The sequence below is a fragment of the Pantherophis guttatus genome, chromosome 1 (genome assembly GCF_059756535.1).
Source record: "Pantherophis guttatus breed Tessera chromosome 1, ASM5975653v1, whole genome shotgun sequence".
Lineage (NCBI taxonomy): Eukaryota > Metazoa > Chordata > Lepidosauria > Squamata > Colubridae > Pantherophis > Pantherophis guttatus.
The window spans coordinates 59,584,982-59,597,420 of record NC_142063.1 but is presented as its reverse complement, the minus strand read 5'-3'; the positions used below and the strand labels follow the sequence as shown (position 1 = coordinate 59,597,420).

General features: G+C 36.2%; 1 protein-coding gene across 4 annotated transcripts in view; it reads left to right on the top strand.

The window, feature by feature from the left end:
• Positions 1 to 12,439, top strand: part of AKAP6 (A-kinase anchoring protein 6) — a 260,229-nt gene that overhangs the window by 85,339 nt on the left and 162,451 nt on the right. For all 4 annotated transcript variants that reach the window (XM_034417989.3, XM_034417990.3, XM_034417988.3 and 1 more), the window contains one exon: positions 4,899 to 5,021. In XM_034417989.3, coding sequence (XP_034273880.3) covers positions 4,899 to 5,021 — 123 coding nt within the window. The remainder of the gene's footprint in view (positions 1 to 4,898; positions 5,022 to 12,439) is intronic.

Below are 12,439 nucleotides of genomic sequence, written 5' to 3'. Positions count from 1 at the left end.
GGTTCCCATGGCTGTGGGTTGGATTAGTCAGCTAATGGAGGGAAAGCTAAGGTCAATTTAATATCTCGGTTAAAATAAGCATAGGTATTTTTTTTAAAAAAAGTATTAAATTACATGGCTATTCTGATAGTTTAAGATAGAAAGATGGAAAATTCAAGGCAGGAGTATATTTCTCCTCCAAAATCTGTAAGTTTCCATTTGTTTGTTTGTTTGTTTGTTTGTCAAGCATGTATGAGAAAATAAGTATAAGTATAAACATAACATATAAACATATAAGTATAAACAGATATAAGTATAAACCAGGGGTGGGTTCTACTTACCTTTACTACCCATTCACAACGGGAGCACGTGTGCAGAAGCTTCTGCGCATGCACAGATCATCAATTATGATTTCCAGGCAGGTGGGCGGAGCCTCCCGCCACTTTTACTACTGGTTCTAAAGAACCGGACAGAACCGGGAGCAACCCACCACTGGTACAAACATAAGAAATGAGTATGAATGGGAACAGTAGGACAGGGATGGTAGGCACGCTGGTGCGTTTATGCATGCCCCCTTACAGACCTCTTAGGAATGGGGTGAGGTCCACGGTAGTTGGGCATTCAAAGGAGGGGGCACAGTCAGAACTGGGGAATCCTCAACAGTGGAGAAGGGACTTGGCATCCTTAACCCCCCTCCTATTAGGTCAGTTCCCATCAAGAGCTTTTAACGTACCTAACAAAATGCCAGAGCTTCTTTTATACGAACTTAAATGGTACCCAGTGGTAACAGAGTGGCATATATACAGTTCACTCTGCTTCCAAGTGCACCTAAACATACGAAGACCAGCGGAACATGAGCAGGCATGTGAGCATAAAAATCACCTCACCTGGAGCTACAACATGGAGCTTCACATACAACAGTCCAGGCTTGGTGTGATGATCTGCTTCTGATCATCTATTTGGATTGCTATAAGTATGTTTGAGTTGATTATCTTTTCCTGAAATGGAGTATGCATTACTGCTTGGGGTTTTTTGTTTGTTCATTTGTTTCTGTTATTTCTATTTTCACCTGAATACTGGAGTTGCTCCAGTAGTTGAGGCAGTATACAAGATGCACAATAAATAAACTGCACAGAAGAAGACACACTGTGTTCATAGCACTGCTTTTAAAAATGTTTGAAAGAATTCTAGAAGAGAGGCTCTGCAAGTTTTCTCTATCTTGTTCACATTTTTTTTTTTAAAAAATAATAATTTAATTAGCCTGCACTGAGAATCCTGCAAAGAAAAATGTAATGCCTCCAGCATATTTATTCTAAAAATGACTACAGATTCGATTGAGCTTCTATAACTTTTGTTTAAAAATGACCATGAGGTACAGGTGCATCCCAACATTTCCTTCGGTTGGGTGCCCACCTTTTCTTAATAGGGCCCCTAAACAGGCTTGCTTCTGCAAGGAAGGAATTGGGAAAGGACTGGATGTAGAAAAATCGCAGCTTTGTAATTGGGTGTTGTAAATGGTCAACTATGTAACTAGCCATCTGCTAAATCATCAGATCTCCCCACTACAAATTTTGTAAGAGTGCCAGCAATATAAGTTTAAAATTCCAAAGATGCTCATGGATGCAGAAAGTCCATAGTATTTCTATAAAGACAGATAGTAATGAATAGATATTTCCAGTATTTGCCATAGGTTGGCATTTCATAATGGCTAGAAAGCTATGGCTAAGATTAAATAGTTTTTAAAAATCTCATGATGTCTTTGCTATTTTGTGGTTATTCCTCCAGATGGTGCTGTTTACTTAGACAATGACACTTTGGACCTGACAATGTTGCACCCTCTGATAATGATTTTCAATATCGGGGTTTTTAGCATTCGAAATAATGTTCATTTTCTACAATTGTTTTCTTTTGAACAGTTTCCATAAAATTTTATAGATGTCATCAGAAAAGTAGTGGGTTTTTTTTTTATTTAAATTTTTAATTGGAAAATGGACTTTATTCCAAGCACAGGTATAGCCATAGTAATAGTTTCTTATACTTTCATCTAGTTCCGAATTTATTATTACACTTCAGGGATGTTCACCATAAATACCTTTATTTGTGATAAGAACATTATGGCCCCTACTGACAGTACAGTATATTTTAATAAATGTACAGGGGGAATGATTATATTATATAATAAATTATTCCAGTTTACCAGTTTTCTGTGTTAGTGTTTTACTTCATTATTTCAGCTTTTTAAATATTAAATATGTTATAAAAATTATATCTTTTATATATGTTAAAAATATAGGTTCCAAATTATAGATTGTTTATTAATAGGTCATGGGATGTTTATATATTCAAATAATATATATTTACCTATTCCGAATAGGATTTCATTTTTATTATCTATATTATTCTCCCTTTGTGATCACATACATGGAGAATAAATGATACTACACATTTTGCAAACTTTTAGCTTCTGTATCTATAACTAGATAGAGATTTGTGCAAAAGCTTCTGTATTTTTTATGGTTCTAGCATATGTTCAGTAACTGTGCAACACATAAGACAGAGAGAGCAATTATTTTAACAGGAAGGAAGGAAGGAAGGAAGGAAGGAAGGAAGGAAGGAAGGAAGGAAGGAAGGAAGGAAGGAAGGAAGGAAGGAAGGATCAATGGTTATACCTACCCCATATAGAGAAAGAAGGAAGGATCAATGACTGTAGTCACACTATATGAAGTTTATTCAACTAGCATATCTTTCAGGCAGTGCAACCAAATGTGATTTTGTCAGAAACAAGAAGTTGGAACAACCCCCAAATGGGAGTTCTCCAGCTGTCGGTTCTCTGAATTTTTTAAAATCCTTCCAGCATTTCACAAGAGGCTTTGTAAAATGTGGACAGAAAAATATATAAGAAATAAAGTTTCCTCTCCTTGTCTAAAATGGCTCCAACTCAGGGGTGAAATGCTCCCGGTTCGAACTGGATCGCCCGATCCGGTAGCGATGGAGGTGGGTGGTTCGGAGAACCGGTAGCAAAAATCCCTGCGCTCCCCCATGCCCAGCTGAGCCGCACAATCATCAGAGGCTTTCTTTTTTACTTTTAAAAGCATTTTTTCTACAACCTCTTCCGTCAAAAAATGGTTTTAAAAGTTAAAAAAAAAAGCCTCTGATGATCGCGCAACTCAGCTGGGATCGTCAGAGGCATTTCAAAGAAAAAACCCATTTTTTTTCTTTTAAATGCTCTGACGATCCAAGCTGAGTTGCCTGATTGGCAGAGGCTTTTTAAAAAACCTCTGCCGATCAGGCAACTCAGCTGGGATCGGGTTTTTTTTTCTTTGAAATGCCTCTGACGATCCCAGCTGAGTTGCCTGATCGGCAGAGGCATTTTAAAAAAGCAACTCAGGCAACTCAGCTGGGATTGTCAGAGCCTTTTGAAAGCATTTTTTAACAACCCTCTTCACTGAAGAGGTTGTAGAAAAAATGGTTTTAAAAGTAAAAAAAAAAAATGGTCCCGCCCACCCAGTCACATTACCCCTCCCCCCACCAAGCCACACCCACAGAACCAGTAGTAACAAATTTTAGATTTCACCACTGCTCCAACTCTGATTGGCTACAGGAAATTTTCAGAGTAAAAATAAATAAATAAAAAAGAGTTGTTGCTTATTATTACTATGTGCCGAGATGCATTTTTCTCCTGAGCGTATGCTTAGGATACCATGATAGCATCAGGTTTTGGATTAGGACCATTATCTCACCTTTCTCACTAAAGTAATAGCACAAAATTTGTCACCAATTCCAACTACAGTATAAAACCTTTATTTTGTGTCTCTATGTATATCTAGTCAAGAGTTCCTGTCTCAGGCTTGCTACCCCTTTCTTTCAAAATTCTGCACCCGTAAGAGCTTCTCAGATGACTTATAACATAAATAAATCAATACAAATATATGAAATCAAAATAAATTATGGAAGGTTGGAGAGTTATTTCAGTTTCTGAAATAATCTGAATGTGTTAGAATTCCATTGTCATAATCCCCAAAAGTTTCAGGATTATGGGAAATTATCCAACACATCTGGAGAACATGTGCTATTAGGGAGGCTGGTCTATTCCGTTTGCTAATGCTTACAGTTGCTTTGGAGTTGGGCAACCAAATCAAATAAATAAATAAAGCTGCTAAAGAAGCTTCATTAGGAATGATCATGCTGCACCCTGAGCAAAGTATCTTCTACGCCTACCTAGTCAGGAATCTGTTGGCAGACAGGGAACAGTACTGCAGATGATCATCCATTTGTGAGAGAAGATGCAATAATCTGGTCCCAAACCATTTAGACTTTATCCTTTCTGACACATTGCAATTTTAACAAGTGAACTGGAAGCCAGAGCAACGTAAACAAAATGGCAGCAACGTATTCTGAGATGCAAATATTGATTGCATGGATATTATCTCAATATTTATTATTTTTAGTTAATTCTATAGCATGGTAAGTCGGCTGTTATTTTTCAATTCTGCATTTTCTATTCAGATATTATAATTACTTTTAGTTGTAATTATGAAGAAAAACCTTTAAAAAGTGGATTCTAAAAACTTGAGGGTAAAAATATATCATAAAAGTAGACTTCCTTGTTTTCTAACCTTTGATATATATTGCGCTCTCTCCCCTCCCCATATAAAAACATATACATTTCCAAATTGCCTCTAATGAAATAGGATTTTCTATGGTTATGACAAGAAATCTATATCCTATCATTTATATTCATTGCTGCCCTAAATTTTCTCAATGTATGCTAGGCCCAATTCTTTTTCTCCCATCCATCCTCATCATCACATTGTTTTAGTTTTTACAACTACTTAATGGATGTAGAGCTGCATTATAACTGCATTACTTATTTACAATGTTTTTTAACAACTGACTTTTCTTGTTTTCTCTTTTTTAAGGGGTTTGTAAGCAAGTTGGATGAATTTATTCAATGGTTAAATGAAGCTGTGGAAACCACAGAAAACTGGACTCCTCCAAAGGCCGAGACGGATAGTCTTAAACTCTACCTGGAAACACACTTGGTAGGACAAAATTATATTGTTACCAAAATCAGTAATAAAAAGCAGTTTCTTTACTGCTATTATCCTGACCTTCGTTATCTATTATATATACTTTGGGCTTTCTAGAAATACATAATATAACTCTATGAATTAAAAAGTCAGCCAATTCATGAATGGGGAAAAAGGTAGAATCCCCTTTGCAGGTTTTAAATGTAAATAGTGTAGAACAAATGCTACAGCAGGGTTAAGAAGCCCCTAAAATAATAACATATTCTTACAAATTAATATACACTGCTCAAAAAAATAAAGGGAACACAAGCAGAATACATCCGAGATCTGAATGAATGAAATAGCCTTATTAAATACTTTGTTCGTTACATATAGTAGTTTTGTGTTCCCTTTAGTTGTTTGAGCAATGTATAAACTACTGTATGTAACGAACAAAGTATTTAATAAGGCTATTTCATTCATTCAGATCTCGGATGTATTCTGCTTGTGTTCCCTTTATTTTTTTGAGCATTATAGTTTTTATATTTCAATAAGTCACTTCGGTGAGATGGGAGGTATAGAAATTTAATAAATAAATAAATTGTAAACAAGAATTTTATAATAGAAATGAAGTCCTTTTTGCATTTTTAATTGTGCTGTCAGATCATTTAAATCTTTTTATAGTGTACATTTTTATTTATTTATTTAGGAAATTTATATAGCCGCCTACTCATTCACAGCGACTCTAGGCATTATAATATGAACTTTATAATATTACCTCATTACCTCAAAATCTAAATAATGCTGGAAGAAATATAATTATTATATTTACATCCTCCTCCTCCTTTAATGACCCCATTATCCCTTGCGTGGTGGAGTCTGGGCAACTGAATGGAGCTGAGTGTTTACTGGCCGAATGCCCTTCCTGTTGCCAATGCGGAGGGTTTTTTCATGGTGTGCCCAGAGAGAGAAATATTTGCCTCAATTTAGGATTGAACTCACAGCCTCCTTATTGTGAGGTGAGAGCACCAACTCTAGGCCACCACACCACTCCACTCATAGTTATTATATTTGCATGAAAATATAATTATAATTGCATGAAGAAATTTGGAATCCATTGACAAAAGCAATAAGAGGAATAGGTGGATGGATGGACAGATAGATGTAGACAGAGAGCTATTGAAGAAGAGTAGAGATCCAAATTCGAGTTCCAGATAATGGTGGTACATTAGTTTTCAATATCAGACATTCCATTCTCGAAGCAATTAATTTTTGTTGTCTACCACACTGTATGTTAGGGGAATTAAGCTGCAATCCTATAAACATTCTCCTTCAAATCAGTATTACCTTTCAATAGACATGCTTCACAATTGCACACTTTAGGATAGAATTCAATTAGACATGCTTCTCAGTGGGCACATATATGATTACATTGCAAAATTTTAATGTAGTGTCTTGTTTGTAGTTGAAAGATAGAGCTAGTCAATGCTTTATATTAATTATAATGTCATCTTTTCAATTGATATTGTTTTGGCAGAAACTCTAATCTCTATTTAAGCAGAAGTCTATGAAATTAAATTCCCATGAAGTGCAGTGTCAAAATTATCCTGATAGAGTATTTGAAGGAGCAGGTGCCTGAACTCATTATGTGAGACACATGACAAAGCTCTTCATAGTGAGTCTTGGATAGATCCTCACATAAAACATTTGGCGTAACTCATGCTGCTGCAAAAGAAAATCTTTTGTATGTGCCTACACTAGTTTTTCTTCTGTGAACAAAGAGAAGGGACTTGTAATTTCTCCTTTCATGGACTTTGTTCAACATTAGATTGGAAGAGACTCATTACAATAGTAGGATATATCTATGCTTGCATAATAAAACTGATATATTTGTGTATGTGCCTTTACCACTGGTATTAAATGCATATGTAATATCAGTGCTTTCAGTGGTGGCTACCATGGCCTTGTTTGTGGATCATGCTGGAAAGATCAAAGGGTTAATTAATCCATCACCTATTTTCATAGTGGCCGACAAGATACCATCAGGAAGCATACAAGCAGGTTATGACTGTAAGAGTATCTTCTGGCTTTCTGATCTCCAGCAGTTGTTATCCAGACGAATATTACCTCAGATACTGAAAATAATATGAAGATTAGTTTTATTCCCCATGATAATTCTTTTGTGCAGCTGTCCAAGCTAGTAAGCATCACTGTGTCTTCTTGCAATGAATTTTATCTTCTGAATCCCTGCTATTCAGGTTGACTGGATTACTCCATTTTAGGGAGAAAAACCGGTTCATATCCACTTTCACCAGTCTTATTTTTATATGTCAAGCGTTTTCACCTTTTTATTTTATCCTTCAATGTAACATTTCTTATAAAGTTGTTCCAATGTTATGACTATTTAGTTTGCTCTTTTTCATATCTTTCCCACCTCTACAATATATTTTCCAAACCACAGAACTAAAGCTGAACACAGCACTCAAAATTATAAATCATATACCATATTTTTCAGGCTATAAGACACAATCCCCCTCCCCAAAAGTGGGTAGAAATGTCTGTGTGTCTTATAGAGTGAATGTTGCTGAAGCCCCGCCCACCTGCCGCCCCCCATCCTTCGGCCTCTGCCTCCTAGCAATTTGCCTCCTTGCAGCAAACAGCAAACAGCCTGGTCAGCTTCAGCACCGCCTGATTTAGGACAAGCAGCTGATTGGTGGTTGGATCTGCCTCCCAGAATACCACCAATCAGCTGTGGAGGTTGCCGCTGCCCATCGGCGCCGTTGCTGACCAGGTTGTTTGCTGTTTGCTGCAAGGAGGCAAATTTCTGGGAAGCAGAGGCAGAGACAGATTTTTTTTCTTGTTTCCTCCCTAAAGCTAGGTGCTTCTTATAGTCTGGAGTATTTTATAATCTGAAAAATACGGTAATTCACACAAAATAGGGCATTATACAGTTCATATATTTAATTCCTTTCTCACAGCAACTGAACACTGAGTCACCATTTTGTTGACATATTTACCATAATGCTAAGAATCTTTTCATGCCCATTTGTAATCTATTCAGATCTCATGATTTGAGTTTTTCTGTCTTTCTAAATCATTTAATTAATTAAGTTACATAAAGGCAGTTTCCTCCAGTTTAGTGAGATTCTTTTGAAATGTTTCCTTTTTTAAAACCCTGGAACAATTTGGAATTACATAATCTTAGCCATTGCACTGCCAGTCTAACATCATGTCATTTTAAAGAAATTTAAAAGCTTTGGTAGAAATACTCTATGTAACCCAGGAGAATTCTACAGTTTTATGTTAAACCACTAGGGTGCCTTGCTCAGCAGTGAAATATAATTATAGGCCTGCTCATTGGACATGAAAATGACTACTTCTCATTTTTTAAGGACAGGAACACAGGGCAGGCTCCTCAGTGCACCCCAAGCATGGTGGGAAGGCAACCTCCACTCATCTTTTTTTTTTTTTTTTTGCTATATATCAAAGCAGGTATTTTCCAAACTCCATCAGCAGAAGCAGACTTATGCAGATTGCCTGCTGCATTTTATTTCATTATAGGTAAATTTCCCCATACTTATTAGTTAATATTCTGGGGTAGGACTCAGGGGTGGGTTCTACTTACTTTTACTACTGGTTCGCAATGGGGCCGTGTGCACGTTCCCACTTTGCTTATGCGCACGTGCACTCTTCTGTGCATGCATAGAAGCATTTTGATGATGTCAGGGTCGGTGGGCGGGGCCTCCCACCGGTTTTACTACCAGTTCTATAGAACCAATGTGAACTGGGGGCAACCCATCACTGGTAGGACCTGCTTCTCCTTTGCTATCACTGATCAGCATCTCCTATAACCATCTTGTCTTGGACTGCTGGCCTGATTGTGCTCTTCCAAATGTAAAACTTTTTATACAAAAAGGTTTTTTTGTATAAAAAAACCTGTGGACTCTAGACTAAAATCAGAGAGGATTGGTTGGTCAAAGAGCAGACTTTTTGTTTCCTTTTCGAAAACTACCCTACCAATGGAGCAGCAGAAAGATAAAATGGTCTTTCAGTTCACAGGATGACCAGTGAAATTGTAAAATAGTGAAACTCCCAAATGCTGGGTAAAAATTGACAAGAATTCCATGAATTTCTCCTTTGGATTCAAATGACAACAAGAAAGGTAAAACTATCTACCGTTTTATATAAGATTGGCAAATCTCTATCCAAAAGAAGACAATGGCTCACAGACAAGGGCTATAACTGGAAACTATATGTCCATAGAAAGAGCCATTTATACAAAGGAATATAATTGGTATCCCCCTCCCCCCAATATAGCTAAGAGTGGAAAGAAGCAGGAGGAATCTACCAACCAGGTTCAATCGTAACTCATATGACCAGCATCATTGCCAAAACTAAGAAATGGATCGAAAGCTAAACAGGAATATCTTTAGCCAGCTTCATTCTCAGCTAGTTCAGCACAGGAGGCAATCAGCTTATGACTGCTACATGGATGCACCCATTGGAAAATGTACAGCAAAGGCAGTCACGTGTTCTATTAAATTACTGGGGTTGAATATTCAGCTAATTTATTGGACATTTGGACCATCTTTTAAAAGCTGATAATACACAGAAAACCATGCACCTGTCCTCCGCAGAACCTCATCCTTAATGTCCACCTGGTGACTATTGCCTTGTTTTGTAATACTGAAAGAAGTTACAATGGCAATAGAAAATTTGCAACAGCAGTTTCAAATGATGTAATAATTTAGTTCTTATGAAAGATGATTGTTATCTTTGGACCAACTATAAGGATGTAAGAAAAACTATGCTGTGGCAGACAAATGGTTTAATTAATCCCTTATTTAGTTTCAAAGTGGTGAACCAGTTGTACAAAGTAAGGAGAACTGCTATACATTAGCCATTCAGTTGATGTTCCCTAAATACTAATGCTGCTCAGTCTGGATAGTTTTCTCTGGAAAGTGATAAACTCAGCTTTGATGACTAAAGAAGAAAAAGACACATACCTGACTGAAAATAATATAGCAAACAGCTACCATTTATTTTGCTCTTGTTTGCTGTGACACTTGCAGGTTGTGAAAATAGTTTCCCCCTTAAGACCGATGTGTTATTGGTTAATCTATTGCTAGATTTTGCTATATGTGCTTTGCAGCAAATTAGACTGAATTTTGTGCAACTGTAAAATTGCAAATCAAGCCCCAGAGTTTTGGCCCATCTTTATTCATCATATTTTATTTCTTCAGTCAACATTATTACTGGTTAATAGGTGCACCTGTAAATCAAGCTGCATTGTGTACTTGATATGTTATGTTAAGTGAATCTTTTCTAGGGCAGCAAGTCTATTTTTTCTAATGAAGAAGAATATCTCATCTTTCCCAATTTTCCTATCAAACACATCTACATCATCTTGAGGCAACATCACATCCAGCTGCATCAATGCTCTGCTTCAATTATATGAAATTACCCAAACTCCTCTGGGGTCCTTTAGGTTTTCTTTGCTATATGAGGCGCCTTCATGTACATCTCTTGTGAAGTGCATGATTACAAACTATTCAACACAAGCCTGTTTTAAGTAAACAGTAAATTAAATATTGTCAGAGCTTGTTCAAGCTTGCATCTATGAAAGGAAGTCTCAAAAAAAAAAAAAAAGATTTCATGGAAAGTAACGCTTTAAGAAAAGTAGCTGCACTAAGACTCCAGGCTTTTCCCTTATTTGGGAATGCTTGATCTAGTTTATATTTTTGGCTTGGGATAATTTTCATCTAGGTTTCAGCTTGATTTGCTTAATAGTATTAACGTTATTTAAATATATTACATAACTTGATTTATAAAAACAAAAAGCTTAAATTCCTAAAATAGAGAAAATCATTATTTCATTCTGTGTGAGAAATTCAGTACTACAAAATACAAACATAATATTGCACAAATTTAAGCATTAGCTTTTGGATATATATTTTTTAAAGAAAATATTTATTTAACTCCTAAGAACTATTAAAAGTAGGATAGAAAAGTAGAAAAGTAGTACAGCTCTTTTGTTTTTCTTATGCATCAAACAATATCCTCTTATATGTTTCCTCTGATCTATTAGTTTCTTCAGTTGAGCTAAGGGAAAATATATGGCATATGTAAGAATACTAATAGTCTTCCATAAAATGAAGCTCTGCAAAGAAAGTCATCCTCCTCCAGCATTGTAGACCTATGTTGAACAGAGATAGATATCCTCTAATATTTCATTTAACTGAGCAATGCTGTGGGAAACAACTTGAAAATTATTGGGCAGTTGATTCAAAGGCAATATCTATAATACATCAAGTCATTTTTTTTAATTAAGTTATGTGAAAATGACATTTCTGAATGTAGTTTTTCTCGTTCATGTCATTTTACATGGAAGCATTTTAATGGCTATGCCTTAAACCATTACAAAAGAAAACTGGGATACAAATATGATATATTTATGCATGCAAGCATTCATGTTGTGATGATCTAAATTAAGTCATAATGTGGTTTCTACAAAACACAAATTACCTGTAATGAAATTCTCATAAAGTGCCACCAATGTGGTCATTTTCTAGCACAGAACTATTTTAACTATTCACTAAGTCATATCTAAATGTGGAGCTCATGGCACATCAACAATGGTAACAGTTTAATACTGCATAGTTTACTTAATCAATGTGACAACTGAGAGCCAACCACTAGTATTGGTAATATTTGCACCAGTGTCCTGGTGAATACATGGTCTTGTACTTTTCTTGGCAAGATTTTTCAGAAATGGATTGCTATTGCTTTCTTTCTAAGGCTGAAAGATGGTGATTCGCCTCAAATCAGGGGTGAGTTCTACTTACCTTTACTACCGATTTGCTCGCGTGCATGTGTAGATCACCTATGATGACATCTGGGTCAGTGGGTGGACTCTCCCACCGGTTTTACTACCGGTTCTTGCAAACCGGTCCAAACCGGGGCAACCCACCATTGCCTCAAATCATACAGTTGGCTTCATTCTCAAGGCTGGATTAGAATTTATAATCCATAGGTTCTAGGCAAGAGTTTTAACCAAACTGGTTCTTGATCTAAACGTAACGATCTTCCAACTTTTTTTTTTACATTTATTACATCCACATTTAAGCTTATAGTTCCTTCTTTATGGTACATTCAATAGTTAACTCAGATATGTTATGATTATTCCTGCCTTCCTTTATGGAGGAAGACTGATGTGACTTCATAATCGTGACTGGGTTCCTAAAAATCCCATTGAGCGTGAAGTGCAACTGCACTATTTGTTGAAGTATCTGTTTTCTTAACAGTTTAGATATAGGACCTACTTTAAGTCAAATTATAACCAGGTAAGGTGGATGACCTCCTTTTTTATTTGCTAATTATCACTATAAAGCATCTATGGCATGAAGCCTAGTTATTTGAGGAATCACTTACCTCTTGTGGTTTCTGCCTAA